General features: G+C 39.3%; 1 protein-coding gene and 1 long non-coding RNA gene across 2 annotated transcripts; one reads left to right on the forward strand and one right to left on the reverse strand.

The window, feature by feature from the left end:
* On the reverse strand, positions 1–25,995 carry LOC106964653 (polycystin-1). The gene is made up of 8 exons (XM_015060288.1): positions 25,372–25,995; positions 9,109–9,180; positions 6,484–6,555; positions 4,892–5,055; positions 4,107–4,357; positions 2,894–3,154; positions 1,742–1,910; positions 1–372 (listed from the first exon to the last, which is right to left on the reverse strand). Exons 1-8 carry the CDS (start codon positions 25,638–25,640, stop codon positions 188–190), a joined length of 1,443 nt encoding a protein of 480 aa, XP_014915774.1. The 5' UTR covers positions 25,641–25,995; the 3' UTR covers positions 1–187.
* Positions 14,460–24,498, forward strand: LOC106964654 (uncharacterized). Its single transcript, XR_001428472.1, has 2 exons — positions 14,460–16,115; positions 16,207–24,498. It is a non-coding gene; the product is annotated as an uncharacterized LOC106964654 (long non-coding RNA).
* Positions 25,996–27,156: the final 1,161 nt, after the last annotated feature.

Genomic DNA, 27,156 nt, shown 5'->3' on the forward strand with positions numbered 1-27,156 from the left:
ACATCCGTTGCACTTAAAGCTCCAAACCTTGTGAGAGAGCTGACAGGAAATGAGATCTTCACTTGAAAGCTTCCAACACGTCCTGGTTGTATTTGCCTTTCTTCAGCTTGAACTTACCGATGGAAATCACGGCACTGGCTTAATGTCATGTCGTCACAACGAGAAAAACACCAATGTCCCAGTTCACTCACTGTGTGACTTTGCGTGCCAGCAGGTTGCGCAGCTCATCACTCCTAACCACAGCCAGATCCCCGTTGCGACTCAAACACTGCTGTCGAGCGTCTTTCCAGCTCAGCTCCGCTGGAAAGATCTGGAAGCAGCTGGAGGACTTGCTGTGCAACACCCCTTCCCTCGGAGGACAGTCCGGGAAGGCTGGCGAGAAAGCAGCAAACAGTCGTGTGATTTCTCAGAATATCTGAAGTCACACTATGAGGGAAAAGACAGTTCCTTAAAAAAAAACAAAAGATTACTAAAAGAAAATATGCAAGAACACAATAAATGGGATTTTAAATATGCTTCTCATTTGATCCTTATCACCACCTTTTATGACTAAAACCTGGATTGTGTATTTTTCTAAAATCTGTGCTACATAGAAACTAAAACACAGATCAAATTACATCAAAACTCTGATGTTGTAGTCATGGTTTTGGATTAAAAGTTGAGATAAAGGGAGTAAAATGTCTTCTATTTTTACGTACTGCAAACTGCAGTACGTAAAGAGAGAAAAATAAAGATAAGTGCATAATTGAAACTTGTCTGATAAGTGAAGTTTTTGATTTGGTTATGTACAAACTTGCATTAACTATGCAATAAAGCAAACTGTTACGGGAAGTTAGAAAGTTATTAAGTATTGGTTAAAAAATATAGCGGAGACTTGTCGATCTGTGAAAAGTAAGTCTTTAAAAAAGAGGTGTAAAAAAGCAACTGCTTTTTTACACGGATATATTTTTTAAACAATACAATATATTGTTTATTATCATAGTGCAAAAAAAGTTTAAAAACCAAAAAAAGTGGCAATATGTTTGCTGAATATAAGTTAAATCAATGTGTTTCAAAATGTGATTTAATGCACTGACACCATGAAACTAGTAAAATAATCTTTTTGTTTCATTTTATGTTTGATAGGCATTTGCGTTTGGGTGAAAAAAGTGACAAAGTGAAACTATAACATTTTTACTATTATATATTCAGCCATAGCAGGTGAGTAAGTTATAATATCATGTGTTAATATCCACAGCTGCTTCTCCAGCGAGACGGGGTCAATTAGATGTTTTATCTGACTTCATCATGGCATGCTCCTTTTCTTTGTCTATTTCATTAATGGTCCCATTATTGTTGAAATAAGAACCAAACGTGATCCGATAAGAGATTAAACGTAATAAAAAAACATACTTTGCACAAGCCAAGACTTTAAAAAGACCCACAGTGGATATTAATTAAAAATCCCAAATCGTTTGTCTTAGAACGATTTGGCTTGGAGCGTTTTATCTCACACTGATGATTTATTACAGCTGCCCTTCAAAACAAGAACAAAATTACATCTTTTCTTGAAGAGTAGTGAAATTAGACTAGGCTTCAGTTTCCCATCTGACAACCTTCCACGTTAAACTGAAACCGAGATCCAAGTCACAGAGAAAACAACGAGCAGTTTGGGGTCAGAAAACATTTCCAACAGGTAATCTGCACCTCGCCGTTAGTTTCACAGAGCTCGTGTGTCGTCGTCGGTATATTTCTCTTTTACCTTTGGCAACCTGGACATCGTTCTGTGAGATTGTCCAGTTCACATTTAGGCCGACGCCGCCCCAGCTGACCAGTGTGACGTCCACGCTCTTGTTGGCCACGACGAACGACGGGCAGTGCAGCTCGAGTTTGGGAGGAAGAGCCACAGTCACGTCTGTCTGCGCAGACACCTGAGTAACAAACACAAAGCCAGACGCTTAGCGTTCTTTTCACCTGCTCACAAGCGTTAACAATAAGTTGGGTTCATAATTGTGGTAAAAGACTCGTAGTAAAAAAAGCACATATTTCTGAAAATTAACGTATTGATTTCTAACTCTTCTTAGTAGAATTGGTGGATATTGTGAATTTGAAATAGTTGGTTTTCTGTGCCAGACCCGGCACATCAGGACATTACCCGGCTTTATCTACTTCAAAGAGTATTTTGGGATTATTATTGTTGTCCTTCTGGAACATCATCTTGTGTCCAAAATTCAAGAACGAAGTCACTGATTTGAATTGAATTTGATGGGTTTTCAGGTTATTATTCCACTTTATCCAAAATACCTGCACTACTGCCTCACATCATGTTGTGGCAACAACTTAACCAGTAAATTCCAGTTTATGATAAACTTAAACCTTTTTATTTTATTTTATTATTTTTTTTTTTACATCTGTATCATATTGTTAAACCTGAAGACAACATGTTATTCCAACAGGTCAAAAGACCCCAAATACACATCAGAAGTGTTTTGGGAACGGGTGAAAGAAGCTACAAGTACAGTTTTGGAAACTCCAATCCCAGTTGTATCAGGCATGTGTGAATTTTGGGTCAGTGCCAGGAAAGCAAGCAGTTTAAATGAATGAATTGAACTTTAGAGGTCAAATATCCAAACTGAGTTTTGTCCAGAAGCATGTCGGTGCCACAAAAAGAGGTTTCACCAAATAATAGTCTGAATTTTTGTACACATTTAAGCTTTTGTTAATAGGAAAGAGGAAAGAGGGAAAACAATTCACTGCAAACTCCAGGTAGGATCTGGAAAAGTAATAATTTATAAAAGTGTAAACTACTGACTGGCATGGCAGAGCTTAAAAATAGACCCAAAGAAAAACCAGTTCTAGGAATAGATGAGAAGCATTCAGTAAAAAAAAAAAGAAAAAAAAAGGTGTCTCTAACCTCCTTGTGTCCAGCCCAGGCCTTCAGACTGACTTTGTAATGTCCTGGAATTGCAAACTTGTGAGCTGCAGTGGTGACACCCTTTTCCGTGGGGCTGAGACGAGGCGAGAGATCGCCAAAGTCCCAGGAAAGGGTGACGGGCGTGACGGAGGAGGCGGCGGAGAAAACGACGAGGTCGTGCACGCTCTGCAGTGGGAGAGCCCCGAGCGAGACGGAGAACTCCACCGCAAACACATCGCGGGCCAGAGTCCACCGACATTCCTGTCAATTGAAGGAAAGTATGTGAGGAACCGGAGGTCTTGGTGTCAATGCAGACGAGTGTTTCTGAAGCAAAACAAGCTTCATTTGTAAAAGAAAAACAAACAGGGTAAAAGTAAGAAGAGACATGAAGAGCGAGAGTAACGTCTGAAATCATATAAAGAGAAAGAAGCATTAAAATGCAAACTTTACTGCAAATTAAAGGCTGAGAAGTAATCTAAATGACTGAATAATGATTAATGTTCACGTGAAAGCTGACAGAAACTGTGATGTTTTTCGTCCTGGTTTTAAAAAGTCAACAGTTCCTGCAAGTCTCAGGTTTTCAGGGAGTTTGTGTCCGAGCTGAAGAGCGAAGGAGCTAATCGCTGCCGTCGTCATTTAGTTCTGGTCTTGGTCTTCAAACTTGCTTTAAAGTTTGAGCAACTTTAAAGCAAGTTAGTCCTGATTTGACCGAAACCCCCTTTATTAACATTGCATGTTTGGGACCAAAAATAATGCTTTCTGTCTTTCTTCATTAACCGGGGAACATTCTGTCCCATCCACCCACAAAATATTATGGACGCGCCGAGTTGAAGCGCTCCATCATCTGAGCGAGAGAAAGCGTATCTAGTTAAGTCCAAAATTATTTACACCTCTGGCAGATTTAGGCTTCAAACATTTCTCACTCAACAGAGAAGTTTGTATTTGATTAAAAAAAAGGGATGGGATATCTCAAAATGAATAAAACAATGTAAAAAAATATATATCTTTTGAGATAAGATGACATCTGGCTTGATTTAAAAAAAAAAATATATATATATATATATTACAACAAGATTGAATGATTCTGGTCTTAGCTGTGAATGAAAGTGAGCCAAAAGTGCAGCCTTGAGGATCTCCCCGTAATCTTTGTTCAACTCAGGTTTTAACAGCTGGCAAGTGACACGAAGCAGAAATAAAGCAACATGCGGCGTACCGTCATCACGTGGCGGTTGGTGCAGGCGGCCGAGCAGTGGGATCCGCTGATGAAGTTGGGCTCGTTGTTCGTGCTGCACAGACACTCGTGCCTTTCCCCCAGGCCTCCGTAGAGGTGCGACAAACCGAAGCACACGCTGTTACACTGCTCGCGCGTGTAGTTCCCGGGCTTGGAGTAAGTGAAGATCACCAGCTCACTTCGGCCTCCTCCTCGGCTGCTGCTGTCCTCCAGACACGCGGCGTAGCTGAGGCCTGAACCGCAGAAGGAGGATTTAAGGTTTCATTATAAGATCTCTCATTTCAACCAGCAGAAAAAGGGTCAAACGGTGACGTGTTTATGTCTCTAATGTCTATCATGAGTCCAGTGTAATAATGTAACATTAATCTGAGTTTTAAAAGGAGGCATGAAATGATTAGAAAATATCAAACAGCTCTGTGATGAGGAGATCTGATTATTATTATTATTTATTTTTTTTTTTTTGCTGCCTTTGTTTTTGGGATTCAGAGTCACAGGTCTCTGTGGACAGGATAAGGTCAGCTGGATTAACCTGCGAAACAAAGATTAAGAATATGGATGCAAGTGCATGTCTGGTGGGAGAGCTGCAAGATCTCCAAATATGGATTGTTTTCTCCTTCTTGATCTTTGTTTCTGCTTTCTGCAGATTGATATCAGCTATGCATTTTTTATTGTTGCTCCAAGAACGGCCCTTCTGTGTTTTTTTGTTGCCTGCATATAAAAGGTTTTGTAAGATTTTGGGTAAACATTTGGATTTTTTTTTTTATTACCACAGGTTTGCAGGCTAATGTTGAGCAAAGGCTGTCGGTGGAGCGCAGGCGGGTCTTTGCACAGCATAGCATGAAGGCGTCGGACTTGGACTCTTTTCTCCTTGAGGCACTTCACCAACCGGAACAGCTCACAGTCACATTCAAAGGGATTATTGCTTAGATCGCTGTGGAAACAAACACACGGGACTAAAGTTATCAAAAGGTAATTTTCTTAAAAACCCAATAATCCAGAGTAAACAGCTTATATTGTCATTTCAGGTTGGAAGCTCGTTCTGTTTGTTCAATCCATCAAAACATAATGAAAGTTTGACTTCTTCAACTTTTGACTAACATGCCAATTGTTTAGCATCTCACCAAAAAGCTAAAATGTAATGCTTTAAATCAAAGCTAAGTCAAGTGGTAAACTGGTCCAGTTAAAGTTCAAACCTTAAAACAAAGGAGACTCAATGGCAGAAATGAAAAATGCACATTTTTTCTATTTAATTTCATTGAGCTTAAAGGGCAAGAAATGCAATCTGTTGAAGAACAAAGCAGCTCCTTAAATAAACGACTGATGGCAACAAAAGCTGCTTTCAGAAGGTTTCATCTCATGTAATTAAATACAAATTCTTATTTACGCGTAACTCTGTGCTTGTCTGTGCACATAAAATCCCAAATCTGGGCCGTCGAAGGGCTGTGAATACTTTTTCTAGGCTCTGAACAAACTATCCAGATTTAAACGCTGCGATTCTTGCATGTTTATCCCATTTGATTAAACCACATTTTGAAGTTGTTTACAGAAAACATCATGTCTTTTCTCATCCAGTAAATTTTCCTGGAGGTAATAAGCGTGTGGAGAAATCACCGAGCAAAACTGCATGCAGCGTCGCTCCGACGACGCTGGCACAATGGCTACGTTCAGCTGAATTTATGGTAATTAATAAATATTCCTGTGGCAGCGGAGAGTGGTTTTGGCTTACAGTGGCAGCCAGCTGCGAGGCATTTTTAATCAGTTTCCTCGCTCTGCCGCCTGCTACGAAACAGGCATGTTGTAGACGTACAGAAAAGTACGCGAAAGTCCAGAAAACAACCAACGAATCATTCAAAAACACGAACCGCATTCAACAAATTGGAATATTTTTTAAAGTTTATTTATTTAATTTGCTAAGTGAAGAGCATTGTAAAGCTTAGCGACACACAGGCTGAGATTTTGAAGCTTTTATTTCGGTTTATTGTGATAATTTTCTGACTACAGCTGATTATATTAACAATATAATCAGATGATCACCATCCACCAGGAAAAAAAAAATTAAAACTGTTGGGAATTATTTTGATCTTGGTTGTAACATAAAATTGTACAAAAGAAAATCGGGAAAAGTTTCACTTCTTTAACTAAACCAGCAACACAGAGCAAATAGAAAAAGGGTACAAATAGAAATATCTTATAAGAAAAATACATAGCAGTGACAGATATAGCATAGTAAAGATTAGAGTACAAAAAGCTGCTGAATTGGGTTAGCGATGCACCATTTTTGATAACTTCATACTTTCAGTGATCCCTGTGGAGAGTCAGAGAGCCACAGAGAGAGTCGCAGCGAATAATGAACACTTACATTTGTGTTAGGTTACATAAGTTGTCACATATCCTTCCGTCGATGGTGGTAATTTGATTGTTGCTCAAATCTCTGGGGGCAGAAACAAAGAAATCACTTTTGACATTAGGAGAAAAAGTCTTGTCTCTTCCTCTGTAATTGCACGATTTAATTACTGTCACACTGTCACTTTGACATGATCATGATCATGTGGGTTTGTCAGGGAATCAAAACTCTAACCGAAGGAGAAAGCCCTTTGATCAGAGAGCATCTGGGACATTTGTTTGCTTTTGCTGCTTTATCTAGTTGTGTGCTAAAGGAGAGGAGCTTCAGACGACAAGATCACGTCTCTCTCAGACGACGACGTCACGAGACGGCTGCTGGCGTTCTCGACAGAAAACGCAACGCAGCCCAGTTCTGTTCCTCTGTGGTTTATTCTGCCAAATATCTTCCCTTCTCATTTAGCTAATGGTTATTTTAGAAATCAATTAATCAGATAAAAGTTGCAGATTTCTGCAGATTTTTCACTTAGACACTTTTTTTTAAATATAATATTAGAAATGCACTAAAATATGCAAATAAATAAACAATTCAGTTCCTTTTTTAAATGAATAAATAATCATTTTAGGGGACAAAATGTTTGCTGATGCTAAAAGTAAAAACCTATAACATCAACATGAGAGTTGTTAATGCCAAGTTTGCCCGACGTAGCATTAATAAAGCGTAGGGCTTATGTGTTCATTATTTTTTTTATTAACCAATTATTAATTAGTCAATAAAAAATGTAATAAATTAATTTAATGATTAATTAATAAGCGATTTTGCACATATGTTATAGGTAGAAAGGATGTACAGATAAAAGTTTCTACTAACTTAAATGCAAACTGTTTAAATCATTTGTACAGTTTTGGCTTAGTTGCTGCTCTGACTGTGTTGTGGCCTTATTTGAGTCTGTCTAATGCAGTTAACCGATTACTAACTCAGTTATTTCAATAACTGATAACTCACGATTAATCGTTTCAGCTCTACTCTTCATCTACATATCCTGCTGTCTGTCTCCTTTCCCCTCTTCCTCTCTCCACTCACTCCCTCCTCACTCCTGAGAGCTGAATAATGGGCCCGTTGTGTGGTGGTTTGGACAGAACTGATGGAAACCATCAGAGCTCGCCCTCATCACACACACACACACACACGCACACACACACACACACACACACACACAAACATGTGCTTAAATGCCCGTTCAACGAGTGGAAAAAGAAAAGTAATGTAAGAAAAAGATGGAAAGATGAAAAGAGGGAGGTAGTAGGAGCCCTGGGCAGCGAGCTGTAATTGAACTTAATCGTAGCGTGGTTCGCATGTGTGCGAATCACTATGTGGGGCTTTTGTTTCCCCAAGCGCCGCAGTCCAGCTAACGTACTCCTGGGATTTCAGCCTACTTACATTCAGACTAAACCGAGATTTTTCCTCCTCTGCACTCTTTTCATCTTCCTCGTTCACTTCTCCTCTCAACTCGGAGACGGGCGGCTCCAACTCCCCTTCCTCCTCTTTTAAGTTCATGCTCACAGAACCGACGGCGGCCGACAACGGGGGAGACCCTCATGATGACTGATTAAATGTTCAGCACTTGAGCCATTCCTCTTTTTGCTCCCAGGGACCCAGACTTCCTTAAAGTCACTTAAAATGATCCTGATCAACATATATTCTCGTCAACATTTTCCTTTGGACCTTCACTGCTGTAAAACAGGCTGATCATCTTCTCTAGTGTTTCCAGCCTGAGGTTTTGTCTTTTATCTCCCGCTTGTTCACTTTTTAGGGCACACAGTTCAAAAATATGCAAACATAGAAATAGACGGAAAAATCCAAAAGGAAGCTGTACGAAAATCGAACAAAAACCACTACAAAACTTTGTTACAATACTAGTATACCAATGTTTTCCTTCCTGGAGATGATGTTTATTAAATGATTTAATTGTGTCTAAGTTATATTCATATTTAATGTAATTAAAAGGATGTGAAATAATTAGCAGGAGTAGAAAGCAAAGGAATTCATGAACCTTTGCCACATCTCTTATATTAAAACCACAAACATAAATGTATTCTGTTCGAATTTTATGTCATAGATTTAACTCAAAACAACACAGAATTAAGTGGAACGAAAATGATATACGATTTTCAAGCTTTTTTAGAAATAACGTCAATGTCCCACTCATCAAAGTAAAATAGTGCATTGACACTCTTCTTGCGTAAAGATTTTTTCATTTAGTTCACTGAATTGTTTCTCCACATTAAGTAAATGCGCTCAGACTAATGGTCGGATTAAAAATCTTGCGCCCTTTCTGTCACATGTCTTACTTTTTATACATTATTCTTTACTTAAATGAAAAAATAAAAGATAATCTTAAAAAAATGGCAACATTTTCAAAAGTTACTGACAGTTTGCAGCAAAGCTCCACCTTCTTTTGCAGGAGACAAATATCTTAACTTTCCTCATAAGTGTGACGTGTGAAAATTCTCTCTTTTCCAAGTTATACCACCTGTGCAGGAATATTAAGGAATTAAGAGTTTCACCACAAAGACAAACGGGATTAAATAAGCGGAGATGAATGAGTCGAGGAGACGATGACGCAGCGCGGTGTTTACTTACAGCTCTCGGAGGCCCGTGAGCCGATCCAGCAGGCTGGTATCGAGGGAGGAGATGTGGTTCTTGGACAGATCTCTGTGGGAAAAGAAAGGAACCCAATACGTCCACATTTAAAATAACCACGTGCACACATAACAACTCAAAAACACATCATCATCATCAGTAGCCAGAAGTGAATTATGCAGGGTAATTATCTGGGATTAGGAGAACCACACGCTCAACCAGCGGAGCAACGAAAGACCGAAAGACTTAATTAATAAAAGTCGAGATGGAGACGAGAGCAACCATCAGATGGGAGGAGGATCCGGAGAGTCACCTCGTCTTTGAGGCCACTAATAACGCAAGTTTTATTCACTGTAATATGACAATTAAAAAACAAAACAAAACAACAACGACTAATCGCTTTCACCAAAAGCTACTAAGAGGTAGTTTCTGAACTCGTAGCCAGAACAGAAACAGGAAACACGGAGGACGTTGACTAACGAGGAAATAACACTGCAAAGGTCAACTCCTCACACGCACCTGCCTTAACGCAGCGTTTGTCAGGACGACAGCTAATTATACACATCTGCTTCATCATCCAGCTCCTCTGGCTCTGCTCCTGAAGCAGCAGTGATCCCTCACTCACACGCTTTCTCGCGGTTTTCATTGCTTATCAGTGACAGGAAGAGGAGAGCAGAGCCAGAGCGAGTGCTGAGGGTTCGGTTTGGTACTGAGCAAACAGAGCAGATCGGCAACCCGCTGTCTCGCTGTAAGGATGTTCTTTTCATTATTCATGCTAAAATACTGAACGTTCGCTGCCTGATGAGAGAGAAACGAAGTTAATGACGCAGCTTGGAGTGAAAAAGTGTTGAGATGCTCAAATCTGCAGTATTTTCAATATCTGGATCTGTAATATTTAATATGAAAGAAGGAGAGAAAGGAAGAAAAATACTTTTAATTAAATGAGAGAAAAGCTGATTGAAATCTGCAGTTTCGATATGTTTATTTTTTCTTCTCAGAATTTGAGATGTCATGGTTGAAGTTGGTAAAAATGATTCTCACAATCCAATATGGCCACCTCACATACCAACTTAGTGATTGCAAAAGAGTGAGAGAAAAAAAACAAAACAACATCTTTATTTACACTTCTAAAAATCTTCACCCCATTTAAGATTTTGTGGCCTAATGATTTTAAAGCCTTCTTTCAGACGTGTTCCTGCGGCGTTTGCTCTGTTATCGGCACGATTTGCTGTCTTGGTTGAGAAAATCCCACTTGTTTCCAAACCTGGAACTGGGACACAGTTAGGTTTGGGTTTGATCCCATTCCGGGGTCAAAGTTCAGACGTAAGCAGAATGAAATGTTTTTGTTTTTACCTCTCAAATAGCTCAAAACAAAATCTCTTTTCAGATTAATGTGGAGTTTATCCCAACATCTTGTGGTAGTTATTGAAATAACACTTAAACACATAAAGTATTTAATCATTTTTTCAAATTTATTGATATTCATTAACACTCTCATGGAACAGACATAAAAAAAAAAAAAAACATGTTCAAGCCACAATGTCAGTGTTTCAGGGTTTGCAGCCTTCATCATAAATTTACACTCAGGCCACAGTTCGAGCAATCCCAGATCTAAATGAATCTTTACAGAATGCCAGCCTTGCAGGAGATTGTTCGTTTTGAGTGTGGTTTCGAATGTAATAGAAGCCTGTACCCATTCATGAGCTGTGCTGCATGGAGCTGCATCTGCAGGAAGCTGGGTAAGGCATGCTAAGCTTGTCAATTCTTTTCCTGAAAAAACAAACAAACAAACAAACAAAAAAAAAACAATGCTTAAAAAAAAACTTCAAAGAAGTATATTTCTCCAAAGATGTTTACGATTCATAATTTTCACATACCCAGAATGCATTTTGTATACAGATGCACACACATCCGCAAAAATGGAAATAAAACAGTCTGCACATAATATTTCAGATATGTGTAAAGCTAAGTGACTTTGGTTTCCACTTTCGGGCTTCCCAGCAAAGTTTCAGCTGCACGTGAGAATAAAAATGCAAAAAAAAATAAAAATGATATATATATATATATATATATATATATATATATATAGGAACAAGAAGTATAGAAGTATAAGGCTGCAGGCAGACAAAAATCAGTCTGCTAATATGCAGCAGTGAGATAAATAACTGCAGTTAAGTGTCGCTCAGCAGGTTCTGAATTCACAGAAAACACAACCAGAACCAGAGAAAAGGAAGGTTGGAGTGCATGGGACGGCACGCCTCTCTTTCTCCTCTCACACTCTTACTTTTCGTGTGTGTGTGTGTGAACAGAGTAGGACGCCAGTTCCCAAAAGGAAACATCTGTACATTCCAGACCAGCTGTGTAAGAAAAGATGGAGACCGAGAGAGAGAGAGAGATAGAGAGATAGAGTTCTGCTAAACCCATCAGAGGACGAGAAAAGGGAAGCAACGGGAACGAAGCCCCGCCCACATCCCCGATCACTCAAGCATCACGCCGACAAAACCGGCCTCAAGTCACGGCTCTCCGCCCGGTGTGTGTGTGTGTGTGTGTTTCTCACACCTAGAGTCAACTCAATAGAGACAACCAGAGATAGAACAGAGAGAGAGAGAGAGAGAGAGAGAGAGACTATACGTATGTATCCTTAACATGACCATATAATCTGACCTTCGGCACGTCCATTAGCAACAGACTCCCGTTCTCTCTGCTACCCCCGGACACACATGGTTTCATTTACACACACACATACAGCGCCGAACACATATGGTTCTGTTTTGCTAACAGTGTGGCCAATGATCTAACAACTCCTTATAAGGCCTGTCTGGTGCCACTTATTCTGAGCTGGGAGATGAAAACACACACAGAAAATCCTCGCTGGCTCTGCTGTGTTTGGTCAGATGGGACGAGAGGAGGAGCTGGAAGGGACACTGAGGGACATATGGATGGAGAAACAAAGATGACCTATAGCTGAAGAAACAATTAAGACAAAAAGCAATTACACTGATATTCGTTTGTTCTTCAAAAAAAAAAAAAAAAAAAAACAACGATGTGTAGATGGCAGACTGACATCTGTTGCATCTTGGCAGCAAAGTAGTCCAAGTCCCTGTAAGTGAAGGCCAACGCTCCACTAACCCACTAAACACAGGCTCTTCTGTGGTTGCTTTCATCCCCTCGGCCTCTTTTCCTGATTACTGTGCTGCTCCCTCCCTCACTTCTCTGCTCGTTCTGCTTCCCCCCAAAACTGCTAAGAGTTGGAAAGTCTGCGCCAGTAAGTCGGCAGGTTAGCCGGCCCGGTCGAACGTAACGGAAGAGACAAAGTCAGGTGTGAAAGAAAAGGCAGAGCGGAGAGAGCAACCACTGCTCTGTGGCTGTCTGACGGTAGCTCAGTTTGCCCCGTAAACGCTGAGACACAGTCTGAACCATAACCGGGGCTGCTGCTGGAACCGTCAGATCAAAATGTAAAAAAAAAAAAAGTTCCCAGATTCAAATATGAAAACCTAAAATCTTGGTTTCTCTGGAGTTATCAGATTTAAAACATGGAACCCAGAAGCACCACTGAGAGCTCTACGTATGGATGAATGAATAAATTGACTTTAGACAATGGGACAGGGACTAAAGCATGTAGTTTCTATGTTTTTGCAGACATAAAACACATTTAAATCAAATTCCACATGTTCCCAGATTTTTCTAGGAAGCGTGGAGGTGAGGAGACAGCCGAGGCATCACGAGCCTCCATTGACTGATTTCCCTTCTGCAAACATGGAAAGTCTGGGATACAGATATTGGAAAAGGAGACATGCGATTAAAGAGGCTTGCTGGTCTAAAAGTCTATCATCTTGCCTCACAGTTTGGCTCCTCTCCTCTCATCTTGCTCCTCTATTTAGAACATTTTGTCCAGTTTTCCAGCCGCTGCTGCGTGGGTTGTCCGATGTCCAGCTGGCAAGTGAAGGGCAGCTGTGCACAACGGTCCAACACACTCAGCCTAAAAAGCGACGCACGCACACATGCACAGAGGACCGAACATGCAAATGATAACATCTGCAAGTAGAGGAAAAGAATCGGCCTGTTTGTCGTCTTTGAGACTGCGCCGGTTAAAAACGTCTTTATTTAGATACTGCAGACTTAGAAGAGAGAAAATGCATGTCAGGACTGCAGTGGTGGATAATTTGAGTGAAAAATATCTATGCCATTTGTCTGAAAAACAAAATTACCCCTAGCAGTACCAGTAACTATAAAGACGGTGATTATCCGAGCAAACCTGGAAGCAAACATAAACAAATGTTTTGAGTAAACTATAGAACAGTTGGAGCTGCAGCCTCCACCACTTGTCTGTTTGGATTTCCGACATGCAATGGATTTCACAACGCATGCCAAAGTTCTGCCAAATTTATGCGGTGCAGTGAAAAGAGAGCGACTAAACTATCGTCTGCAGTAATTTCTGCATCAACAAATTATAACCGCCAACTTTAATCCCACTGAAAGAGAATCTCTAAGTAGTATGAAATCACCGAAGCGGAGAAGAGAAAACGCCTCCATCCAACAATAAAAAAAAAAGAAAAAGAAAACATTCATTAATATATCAGTCTCCCAAAATAGTAAATTGCACTTTCCCCCCCCCCCAACTTTATGTGAGAAATAAATGGTTTCAAAATTTGGATCCGGTTGTTTTGCATTGCTCCAATAGTCGGTTGCATCCGACAATGTGAGCTAAACATCATGGATGCATAATCCTCATGCATAAAAGTTAGACACGTCTGACTTTTCACGCTCTGATGGGACCTTTTCCTGACACACAGGGTTTCGCTCCAGGGTCACTGGACTTGTGAGAGTAAGTACCAGAAATCCAGTCAACGAAGTTCTTATTAGGAGAAAATGTATTTATTCATTTATTCCAAACATGACAGAAGTATAAAGTCACACATGATCAAGGAATGCAAAAGACACATATTTGTACCACAGTAATCTTATGCTCAGAAAGGAGTAGGAAGAAGTAAGAAACTTATGAACTCCTACCCCCCCCCCAAAAAACTCATAGAATACTTTCAGACGGACCCTCATTTTTAAAAAGTTTCATATTTTATTCTTTATATATTCTTGGTCAGAGGCAGTCACAGGGACATAGCCAGCGGTCAGACACCAAATCGGATTCAATGCGTCTTGGCCTTTAAGGACATCTTAATAAGGAGATCTTGTCTCAGAAGATTGTGTGATACTAAAACACCACAACAGACCAGTCAAGTCAAACCAGCTGCCATCTGTGTCTGACTTTGACTGATGGAGTTATAGTGCAATCTATTTTCATGAGCCCTTCCACTCATTTGTATTAAATGTTTGATATTCTGATGTAGAAGAAAAACAAAAAATAGTTCTTGAATGGTAACAGAGTGGTGAATAAGGACTTCCTGTTGAGATGGTTGACAACCCTTAAGAAAACCGAATAAGCCTCCACCACTTTTAAATGAATAGTGTAGCTGTATTTTGAGTACATGCGCACAAAACAACGTAATTTGTAAGCACCGTGGCAGTATTGTGACAGGCTAACCGCTAGCTGCTAATGATGCTGATGTAACCCAGGCTTTCCCTCTTTAAACCTGCAGCTGGCGGAAGACACCCTATGGACTCTGCGCTGTGTTTTTGTGTGAAGGTGGGATGTGTTCCGTGCAGAAGAGGCATCACACACAGGGCTCAAGTTGTGGGGAAACCTTTGCGCCTTTATTTCCTTCACCTTACAGGAAGTAAAGCACACTGTCACCATTCAACCAGTTTTTACAAAATAATCAATCATCACCAAAACAAATACAATTTAATTTGTACTTAACTGGCAAACTGAACAAACAGAAATAGCTCGGTAAATCAATTTACTTATGTTAACGTATATTTTACACCGGGCTAGCAGAGCTGCTGCTAACCTTACAGGCAGTACAGCACACTGTTAGGAAAATAGCAGTTCGCGCACAAAATACCCCCTGCACTACGGTGTCCCCGCCAGGACAAACATGTCAGAATTGCGGTAGTGGCAACAATTACATGAAACAACAGCACCCTCTTTTGGTATATTTATGGATTGCGTTAGACTAACGTTAGCTTATTTGGTGCTACAAAGAATTAGACTAGAATAAAAACTACAATATATGAACCAGTCGAACATTAACTAGAATATTCAACCCAATTCTTCAAAACAGTTTGTAATTTTCAAAATCGTTTCATTATTTGTGAAAACAAAACTAAAGAATTGTTAGTTTTACTAAAAGATATTGCCAAAATCTCATATTCACGAGCTGGATTGTTTTGTTACGGCAGCAAAAATATTGCTTAAACTGCTGCAAATGAGTGTTAAAAACTTTTAAATGTTTTAAAGTACACTTCCTGTGTAACGTTTCTTCTGCCATTCCTGTGCAGAGGGAGTGCTAAGCACAAAAAACCTTGAAAATGTTCCATTATCCATTCATCCATTACGTAACACACTTATCCTTGCAGGATCGAGAGGTTTGGTGCCTACATTGCTCCATTACTGTTTCCAAAATTGAACAAAGGTCTCATTAATTTTAATCTGTTTTTTTTTTTAAACGTCTTTGTTCTGTGTAAAATTACGATTTTGCGCCTTAGTTAAGCGCTCAAAATAAGCTGCAGAGCAACTGCTAACTTCAGGGTTGTTAGTGGCTAACGGTTAGCCAGTTGAGCTATGTTTACAAATTGTTGTATCTCTGCTCTTCTCTTTGTTTTTCTATGGAAGCTCAAAATGCTGTTGTCCGGTTCCATAAAGTCTTCTTTTTTTTTGGTCCTAAGAGATGAGTCAACTTTCTCATACTGTTCCCAGCGTTTCCATTTATTTGCCATGCAGCCATGCCACACATGAGGAGAACAGAGCACAGAAGCAATTTAAAGACTCAACTCTTTGAATAAACTGCTGCGACAAACAGCAGAAAGCCTGTTATTAAGTAAGCCTCCAGAGCAGACAACGAGTGTGTCAGCGACCTTGACAGCAGATGTGACTGCTGAAACAATCTTTGGTGAGGATGATAAAAGTCTCGGCTCGACGCTTCTATTTCATATCTGTTCACTTTGCTCTCTAGTTCTCCCTGCTTCTTTGATCCGTTTCAGGTTCACTGGCCTGAAACCGAACTAAACTGGACCTGCAGTGACTTTTCCTCCCTGCAGATAAACAGCGGATCCAGACTGTGGTTTAAAATGAGAAGCCTCTGCAACATTTCTTTACTTTTATGGTTTTAGCTCTTTTTTTTTTTCTACTCTTTTGGTCCTAACAATCTTGTACGAGGAAATGACTATGTAGGGAAATCTCCTCATTGGTGGATAAGACACATTCCTGAAATTAAAGCGAAAATGAAAAACATGTTCCGTTTTTTCTTTTCTTTCTTTTTTTTTTTTAATGTGAATGTAAATTATGACAGAAGAAACATAGCCAGTTTGCATTTCATTAAAATATTTGACTCGCCTGTTATTCTGAGCTTGACACATTCTCCGTTTCCACCCTGAAAACCTCTTATTACCATTTGGTGCAAGCTGTTCCGGGTGTTATTCTAGGATGTCTTCAAGTGTTTGAATCGCCTCCCTTCTGCAGTGTGTCCAGAGACAAGATCCAACTCAAGCACAAACACACACCTACAAGGTCACGCGATGATGACTCCTGCCGTACGGATACCGTCACTCTTTAGGAAACGGCAGCGACGAACATCTGTGGATGACCTCCTCGAGTTAAATTAATGCAAATGTGTATTTATTTACGTAGCATGTGAGATACTGCTAACTGAAACTTTCCACATTTTAATCGAATGTAGAGGTCAGATGTTTGCTTAAAATTACAGATTTCATTCATATTCAGGCCAATCTGTCATGAGTATGAGTTTGTCAAAAGTTTACCTCATTATGAAGTCTTTAGTTCCCATGCATGATTTAACAGGAGGTAGTTGAAAATATAACTTATACCTCGGCTGAAACGATTAATCAAAAATAATTTGATAAATCAATCGTTGACATAATCTGCGACTAATTTAGGAGTGGATTAATCGTTAACGGGAGTGTACAGACTCAGAAAAGGCTGTTGGTTGAGAGAACAACATCGGAGCTGTAATTAAACTAAAACTATACAAAGAATCTATATATTTTACATTTTAAGACATAAAAAAAACAAAAAAAAACCTCTGTTATGTTTTTTCTACACCAAACTCTTCAAGAAGAATAGTTTAAGCTTAGCCCGTTTCTCATTCTGTAAAAATAAACTCAGAGGAAACATCCTTTGCTATCGAAAAAAATAATCAACTAATCAGCACTATGCTACCGATGTTAAGTAAAATCTTGACGTTCGGTTGTCTTTTACAACAAATGATCAAATGTTCACCGAGTTCTATCTTATTGGATTTTAGACATTAAAATGTTTATTTCTTTAATTAAAAAATAAGTATAATTATTTGTTAAGTGATTATAGGAAAAAAACTGCACAATGTGGCAATTTTCTTTTATACATTTAATTGATTAACCGTCAGAATAATTGACCGAATAATCAATTACTAAAATACTCGATAGTTGCACACTAAAGCATATTTTATAAAGAAAGAAGAAATACTTTGTTAGCAGGCAGGATGAGTGACGTGAGATGACAGAGAAATTTAAAGACCCAACTTAAACCAGGACAGAACAGAAAAGAGACGGAAACCCAAAGAGATAAAAACTTACAGTCAAACTCAGACTGCTTTTTATTAAAGTTAACGGAGTGGCTTTTATTGGGGGAAGAAGTTTTGTAAGGGAAACTCAAACAAGAAACATCAGTCTATCAACTGAAGTAAACAAAAAACATTTTCACCCTTAGCATTTCTTTGTTTTTGTCAGACTTTTAAAAGCTCTTTTTTTCCTTTTTGTCAGAGAGAGAGAAAAAAAACCCTCAAATTTCCCAATGACGTCAAACAAGCCGTCTTTGATTTGAAAAGTTCCTAACTGAGATAAATGAGCGTAGCGGCCGTAAAAGAATGCTTCAGATTGCAATGAAAGCATTGATTTCTCCTTCATGCTTTCTGTTGGAATGAAAAATGTCAAACTACCCTCTCTACAAAAATTCACTGGGACTTAACATTCAAAGTGATGCTAAGATGCTGTAATAAACAGGCTTTTAATGCCTCCTATCAGTTTCTTTCTCTCTCTTTGAGGTCTGACCCGCCTGCTCTTACTTTGGAGCTGTAGCAGATGCAAATGTGTTTGTGGAAACTTTGTTTTAAGTAATGTAAAAAAAGAACCTTCACTGCACTGATATACTGTATTACAGAGCAGTTTGTTGTCTTTTTAATGTTCAACACATGCTCATTATATACATTCAAATGGTCATCCTACTCAGTTGGATCGTGAGTCCAATATTTCTGTTAACGGCACTGCAGTTATGCTGTTTAATATCATTATTACTGTTAATCTTTTTTTTTATATGCATTTTTAATCCTCTCTGATCTTTGTGTGAACTCAGACACTTGAATTTCCCCACAGTGGGACAACAAAGGTCAAGGGGGGAAAAAAATCAAATAAAGGTAAATTAAAAGTCTATCATCGCATTGTATATTTTTATGCTTTTTATTATTAATTATTTTACTATTACTGGAGCCATGCAAGAAAATGAACATGTTTAGCCCACCAGATGCAGGTTCTGGATCCGTCCAGTAAAAACACAACCTCAGCGACCACAGACTAATGGACACAGACAGGGAAGAAGACGTTGAGCTCCATCTTAAGTCCGCCTCATTTCTTGCCTCATGTTCTCCTTTACAACCAGCTGAAATGTCTGAACGTCTGCGGGTGATGTCATGGGTTACGTTTGCCATGGAAACCAAACAAGTTCCCCCTTGCGTATTGTCAGAGCGCTAAAGCCTTCCCCACTCGATCTCCGTCCGCAGAGTGCGTGCAGATGGCTGTAAGGTCAGTGGCCACCTCTGGAGGAGGAGGCAGCGAGGTCGGACACGCAGTGAAAAACGAAAGTGGAGAAATGTATTTATCTATTTTTTTTACATCCAGTCCCATGTGCTGCGCAGCTGTATCGTGACCTGCTGCAATCTCACATTGAACCAAGTAAACCAGCTCCAGCTAAACGGCTGCAGCGCATCTCTGTGTATGTGCATCCTGCTGCCATGGAAACACCACAAACTTCATCAGAGTCAAGCAGACAAGTCCTTGATATGCTAAGCAGACAGCAGGTTGCAATAAACAACACTGCTGTACAATGAAAAGCAAAAAACCCTCCACCATTATTCATTTTTCTTTATTCATCTATATTTAGTAATATTTAAATCACTTGCACACCTATCTACATTATGGCTACAATCATATTTACTCATATTTAACACTATGGATGGAGTAGCTTGTCAACTAATAAGCAATTTTCCTTTGGAGATCAATAAAGTTTATTCTAGCCTATTTTTTAAAGGTCTTTTTTTTTCAAAGTCTTCTGCCTCGAGACAAAAGCGTATTGTCCGACTTTCCTTGAAGCAATCTGCATACAAAGGAGAGGCACTTAAAAAAAAAAATAAAAAAATAAAAAACACTGAAGAGGTTTCCTTTCACTAGCATTTCCCAGAAATGACTTCAGAGCTCCAAAATCCTCCAAAAAAGTGTTACGAGATTTTATTATGTGTGTGGGTTGGAGCAGATGGGCCGGTGTAACGCATGAGTGCTTTTTTTTTTTTTTCTCCTCCAACTTTCTTCTGCACAAAGTTACAGCACTCCGCTGCCACTGGATTATTATTTTTTTTCTCTTTAACGGAGGGCGTATCCTCTGTATTTACATTCTGGGCCAGATAGAGGCACAGCCACAGAGGCGGTTTTGAAACGCATTAATTCACAAATATATCGCTCTTGTAAAGGTGGACAAATGCCAATCTTTTGAAAGCAGCAACTGGGCACTTCAAAAACAGGGCCGCAGCTGATGTTGAGGAGGAAAAGATTAAAAAAAAAGAAAAAAAGAAAAAGCATCACTTGTGTGTTACATCTACACAGAAACAACACTACGTTTGTGATGGAAAGCAGAAATCTCAGTTGTTTCATTTTCTGTTTCCAGGTGTCTGCTTTGGCTCCGGGTTTCGTTTAGCAATCACATCACAGCCGACTTGTGCTCCAGTTGCATCCCAGAAGCCCGTCATAATCATTGTTTATTTCAGAGACCAGGCTGTCAAAATAACCTACAAAGAAAAAAATCCTATTATAACTCCACTGTGTGATGCTTGACGTGGGTTGAGGAGGAACCAAATGTCAACAGGGCAGAGGAAGACGCGTGATGGAGAGCTGATTCAGTGATGAAACTGAAAACCAAACAGAATCCAGCAGTGAAAGAAAGAAACCAAGGAGATTGAATGCTGTGGATGTGTGGCATGGCGAACCAGACGAGCTCAGGAGAAAACTAAACGGAGACGCAGAGGATCTAACTAAACCCCAGGACCAAAATCTACATGAAGAGACGAGGGTGAATGACAAATGACTGCACCGACACGGACAGGCCCTGGTGACAAGAAAACTGAAATGATCTAAATACAAAACACAAGTGGGAACAAAAGTGCAAAGAGCTGCGGATCATGACACACACCTATTTATGCATTTAAGCGCTGATGCAACACGTTTACCAGTACAAGTTGAACAGATCTCAGCTACAGAGGGGAGACACGCTGACAGATGCACAAAAAAAATGTAAAGAGCTGCAGAAATCCTCATCATGCAGAAGGAGGCCATGTTGTTTTGTTTGATGAGTTTTCAACTTTGGGTTTCTTCCAGTCGATTCTGCTGAAGCTCTGACTGAAACTTTAAATTGCACGCAACAAGATTTACAAGTAGCAATGCCGTAAATATTTAAAGCTTGAAATTACAAATCTGCTTCGCGTAAAAAAATAAAAATCACAGCGTTAGGGTTTCCGAGAAGACTTTTTCCCAAGAAGAAACTCTGACGCAAATCCTGTTGCTGTCCTCAGAGTTTAATTAAGCTCTCCCAATTTTAAGTTAAAGTAGCATAATTAAATCAATGACACGTTCCATTAAGTCCTGTAAGTCGTATCAAGTATAATGTACCTAATATAGGTTCATTTTAATATTTTGTACAAAATAATTAACCAGTAGGATAGAACATTTGAAAAGGAACAGATTAAAAAGTTTTCCCCTTACATCTTAATAGAAATAAACTAAGTAAGTTGCTGACATATTGGGGGGAAAAAAATCTGTTGTAAGTAAATGAAAGAGCTACATTGAAGCAATAAGGAGTCAAATGAAGGAGGAACGTCCCGACAGAGTTGAAAACTCAAATATGAATCAAGATCCAGAACCAAAATGAAAACTTGTAACCAGAACCAAGCAGGAAGCAAAGCGGCAGCAGAATCGCACTCGGAAAATAGAAAAACAACAAGAGTTGTGTGACTGCCGGACGAGTGACAGGTGAGCTGATTGTTGTCGACGGGAGGTGAAACTTGAGAGAACCAAGGGAATCTGAAGGCAGCAGAGAATAAACAAAACCTACTCAATACTGGAGAAGGTCAGTCAGAAAAGCATACAAAACATAACATTGAGAAGAAAACCCTAACATTACGTACGGCAAAACCGAGAATCCGGTAACTTTACCCAGCTTCTAAATCCTTTGAAAACCAGATGACTTCTCTTTCCCAGATTTTTCTACTTGATACTTAAAGGAAAGTTTTTCTTGATTTTACCAGACACAGTCCTTCCATCAACACTGTCATTTCAGCTCCAAATATACTCAAATCCACCAGACAATATCAAACGCCTATTGATTACACATGCGTCTTTGCAGCAAATCTTCTAATAGCGGAGAGAGTCTGTCGAGTTGTCTCTAAAGATTGCGTCACATTTCTAAGGACGGGGGATGTGTGTGTTAGGCTGCTCATCACTTGAAATCACTTATTGAGTTGGACAATAAATGAGCTGTAAGAAGCAACACATTGGTAACTTACCACTTTACGCAGAGACGTTTGAACAATACAGATCGACACTACTGTGGGAGTGTACTGGCACTCTAACAACATGCCTCTCAATGTGGCCGAGTTCAGGGAAGAATAGGAACGCAATCCAGAAACGGTGGAACTCTGGTCGACGTTCTGTCGGAGGTAGTTACAGTTCTGCGCTGGCCGGTGCAATAGTTTGCCATGACGTGCGTTTTTTTTTTTTTTTTTCTGTGTTTGGATTTTTCCTTTTGATAAAGTTCCTGGGTGGCTATTGGTGAACATCTTTTGTCTGCATTACGGTAAACGGTTGCAAGTTTACAAAAAAGAAAAAAATAGAAATAAAGCGTCACATTACAGATGGAAACTAATCAGCTAATCTGAGCTGTTCTCATTATGTTTGGGTCAGCACTTAGTTTCTAAAATGCAAACAAACTGAATTATCTGGGCTAATTTGAGTCCATCGGAACCACAACCGTGAAGTTCCCCTTTGCGGCAAAGAACAAACCGAGACTAGAACCGAACCGGACGAGAACCAGTTAGAGTGAGACTCGACAAAAGAGAAATGGCATTGAGACTTTCTCCTGTGAGGACAAACATGTTTTCCAGCGAGGGAGATTCTGCCCCCAGCATCACACTGCCCCCACCGAAACCCGTTGGAGAATCTGGTGTACGTGAAATGTTTTCGTTGGTGCAACAACCTGCATGTTAAACTCAGATCCTAATGCATTTTTCTTGCGATGTGGCACCATTTGAGATGCACTGATCCAAAAAAAAAAAAAAAGTCAACCAAACAAACACGTACTTTCTAATGCATGAAGTATATTCCCTAAAGAAACAGAACGAAGGGATGAGACAGAAAACAAACAGCAGGCTTTTAAACACATTGCAGGCACAGCAGATGAATAATTCTAAGCCTGAACGTCTATTCTTGCCTAATTCAGAGTAAGACTTTCAGTGTCTTCTTCCGGTAACATGAGCCAGACGCCTAATTAGTAAATGTCTATAGTGTTCGTAGTCAATCACCTACATGGAGCAAAGTGATAATTAACACCTCAGTAAAGCCTCGCATGTTACAGTCAGTTATTCTGACCCGACTGGGAATCTGTCTGTAATTAATGAAACACTTAACAAGTTGCTTGTCTTCTCTTATGCAACTGGAATCGATAGCATTCAAGAAAAATACACACATGTAAAATGAGCCAACATATACATTCTTTAGATGGAGCAGAGATTGATTTTCTGCACGCACACACAAAAAAAAAGGAAAAGAAAAAGATGATGTATGAACTACGCAGCTTTTTATGTGAAGTTTCCAGCATATCCAAGACCTTAAGAAAAAAATAACGCAGTGATTATATATGAGCCGGAGCAAGTTAAGATTTTAGGTTAAATAAAGATTATACGGAGTGAAAATAAATAATGGGTAACATATGGCTTCCAACAGCACAGAACATAATGTTCTCTCGCTGACCAGACCAGAAACTCAGGACTGATCCACACCGCAAGCAGCAGCTTTAAGGTTTAGGTGACCACTTACACACAAACACACACACACACACACACACACACACACACACACACACACACATGCACACACAATGTCATCAGCTATTTGACCTTTGAAACTCGTATCAGACATTACCCAAACTTTCTATATTTAATGCTCATTTGAATGACTTCATGTTTGTTATTCCTTTAAATCCCAGTTTCCTTTGCAGCTCAATATGTTCCACAGTGCAGACGACATGCAAGCCAAAAGGATGACATTCATCCAAACATAGCATCTGTCAGCCGTGACTATATCTAATTGTCTGATATGGTAATAATTATTTTAGCTGCTGAGGTGAAAAAAAAATGATGAAAATATAATAGAATCCTATGAAAAATGACTATTAATGCAAAGATGCTCCATAAATGAGTATATACACAACATCTGATATACAGCTTGACAGAATATATTAAGAATCACGAAGAGAAAAATAACGCATTAAAAAAAAAAAGCTAACACAATAATGTGGTGAATTAACTTGATGGTGATTTCAGTCAGAAGTAGCAAAATAGTATTTAATCTGCTGTAAAACATACAGAAAATAAGAAAAACAGAGATACTCAAAAGGTTTATTGTTATTAGACGTGAAGCTATTGTTTTTATTGTTGTTGTAAAGCAAATGATGTGAAGTGGAAAGACTTGGTTAAACTATTTGGATGTTCCAGAGCCGGTCCAAGATTTTATGGGGCCCTTAAGCGACTTTGATGTTGGGTTCCAGATTCCAGATTGCTTTATTTCTTAAATAAATTACAGTAAATAAACTTTTAGAAAAAAATGTATTTCTCTAACTTGCTGATCTGTTTTCCAGACAGCAGTATTTGAGGTAAGGTTGTTTTTTGTTTTTTTTTTTTGTTTTTTGTTTTTGTTTTTAATAGCAACTAAAACCTCTAAATGTTGCACAGTTTCAAGGTCAGACAAAAAACCAGACAAAAAGTTTTGTTTGGTTTGTTTATAATACTTGAAGATTTGATTTGATTCTCTACTATTTTAGGGGTTGTTCTTTTTTGTGTGTTGTTTTGTTGCATTAACTTCTTCAGTGGCTGTGTGGGAAATGTGTGGGTCCAAAATCTTGTTGTTCCTTAAAAAGAGGCTGCCGGTCAGCTGGCTGAAAGACTACACCTTCCTTTCACTTCCAAGAAACACATGTTCAGCTCAGAGAGTCATGGTGTGAATCAAGTCACTCCTAAAAAGTGACTTATTATGAGTCACTTAATGACTCATAATGAGGTAATGCTATTTGAAGACTTGTTTGTTTGCTTATAGTTAAAATAGAGTGCAAAAAAATGCTAGATTATGCAACGTCCTTTTGCTTTTAAATTTTGTGTAAACACTGTGATAGTGTTGTGATTTTTAACTCAAGGTTAAATTTATTCCATTAGTGTCGTTTTGACCATAGAAGAAGAGCATAATCCAGCAGAAGCAGCAAGGAGGAAACACTTGAATATTTTTTATTATGAGGTTTTTAGTTACATAGTCGATTAAATAAATAAATGAATGACCCTTATCAAATGATAAATATTTCTCCTCTGTATTATTATAGCTATTGTATTTCTGGTCTATAGGTCAAATTTTTTTTTTTTGGGAATTATAAATAATTTCTTTAACTTCAAATTTGAGATATTGTGTGAGCGGTGAAACACTTTTAGGGAGGAGGACGCAAGCCTCGGAGCTCAATGCAGCAACCTTTTCGCTAATTCCTCGGGCCGGCTCTGAAATAACCGATATTTATGTACTGCGTAACTTTTTTTGTTGTTGCTTTTTTTTTTTTTCATCCTGTGAAATACTCACAGCGTGTTGACGGTCGGCGGAAACTCAGCAGCCGCTGGGGCTCTTTCCAGTCCGAGGCTGGAGCAATTAACGACGCAGAGCCGCTGGGGCCCCGCTGGCGCACAGCTGCAGTTAACGGGACAGGGGCTGCAGCCGCCGCCGCCGTGCGGCCCGGAGCCCCACACCTCCAGGCAGCACAGCGCCACAAGCAGACCGGGAAAGAAGCTAAGCCTCGGGACGCAGACGCCATGTTCTCGCTTGGATAAAGTCTGTCCATTTCCACAAGGCATAGCTCACTCACATCTCATCGCCTCTGATGGTGCTAAGTCCCGTCAGGCTGGGAAGAAACAAACAAAACGGAAAAAAAAAGGAAGAAAAAGAAGAGGAAGAAAAAAAACACGCGTTTCCACTTTTCACGGCTTTCAAGTAAAGAGAGAAAAATAAAAAAAAGAGGGATACACTTCTGACTTCGTAGTCCGCTTTTGTCTTCACACACAGAGTTATACGTTTTTTCCTGATCAAACCCCCCTCCTCTGGAAATCTAACGGAACGTCTCCAGAGACTTTTCAGGGAGGAAAAAAAAAAAAAAAAAAAGTTTGGGAGAACTTCCTCTCTCCTCCTCTTTCCACTCCGTGCAGTTCCCACAGCCACCGCTGAGATCCTGGGAGAATGACAGAGGAGGAATCTTATTACTGCGCGTCCTTCCGACATGATGATTTATTTTAGTCACCATTTGAGTTAAGGTGCGGGCAGATTCTTAGCTTGACGTTGCTGTTGATTTTTCTGGGGAAACCTTTCAAATGAATAATATTGAACATTTCATTTATTTCAGTAATTCAACTCACTAAGTGAGTACTGAGGATTCTTTCTCTTAACAGCTAATGAAAACATAACATTTGAAATTAAAATATTGGATCAGACTAATAATAAAAAAAAAAAACATTTTAGTGCAGAAAAGTATGTTGATGCAGTTAGAAACTGCATTTAACATACAAACTCACATACAAGCTCAAATACTATTACATAAAAACAGACTACATGTTATGTTTTGGCTAATAATGTGATTATTTTCTTTTTGCTAAATGCAAAAATAATAGGGTCATAAGTCATTTTTGTACTTATTGACCTGTAAAAGCTGATCTCTTATAGAGCAGTCGCTCTTTAAATATGTCAAAAGTCTTCATTAAGTAAACAGAGTATGATCAAAGTGTTCCAGGACTGGGGCCAAATGTCCTCTTTTTTAAAAAAATAAAAGACATGGTCACCCTTCACAGCGCAGTTTTCTATTTATTTTATTTTGTCACAACAGTGCTTCAAAATGTCAATAGAGGTTCTCTTGATCCTGATCTTCTGCAGGCTGTGCTTGAGACAGCTACCTCAAAGAGAACAGATTGTTGTTCCCCCGCCTGCAGGACCTCATCAAAAACCCGGAGAGACGTAAAACAAGATGAGAGTCGAGGCCTTCGGGGCATCTGTCACAGAGGGCAGAGTTTTCTCTGCACGGCGGCATTTTTATATGGTTCTGTGCTAATTTGCATTGAGAAGTTTCAGCTAAGATGACGGATTTGGAAATGAAGTATTTAATAAATAGGAAAACTAAATGCAGGAAAAACAGATGTCGTGTATCTAAATCACCAAATCTCTGATTATTAAACATTGTGTTGCCATTGCATTCCTGTCACAATATCTTGATATTGGTCACATATGCAATTGCTCATCAAAAAGATTAGGGAATGGGGTCATAAGCTCTTATCAGTTGCTCTTTCAACATTTTTCTTCTGTTAGGAGTCTATGAGTCTGATGAGG

Source organism: Poecilia latipinna, unplaced genomic scaffold (assembly GCF_001443285.1).
Source record: "Poecilia latipinna isolate Pla-1442-1.1 unplaced genomic scaffold, P_latipinna-1.0 Scaffold1698, whole genome shotgun sequence".
Taxonomy (NCBI): Eukaryota; Metazoa; Chordata; class Actinopteri; order Cyprinodontiformes; family Poeciliidae; genus Poecilia; species Poecilia latipinna.

Excerpts from the sequence above, each read along its gene's own strand:
- LOC106964653 (XM_015060288.1), bottom strand. The coding sequence starts at position 25,640 with ATGCCTTGTGGAAATGGACAGACTTTATCCAAGCGAGAACATGGCGTC. Across the intron at positions 5,056-6,483 it reads TTATGTAACCTAACACAAAT|CGATCTAAGCAATAATCCCT; the intron begins GTAAGTGTTCAT and ends TTGTTTCCACAG. Across the intron at positions 4,358-4,891 it reads CATTAGCCTGCAAACCTGTG|GCCTCAGCTACGCCGCGTGT; the intron begins GTAATAAAAAAA and ends TCTGCGGTTCAG.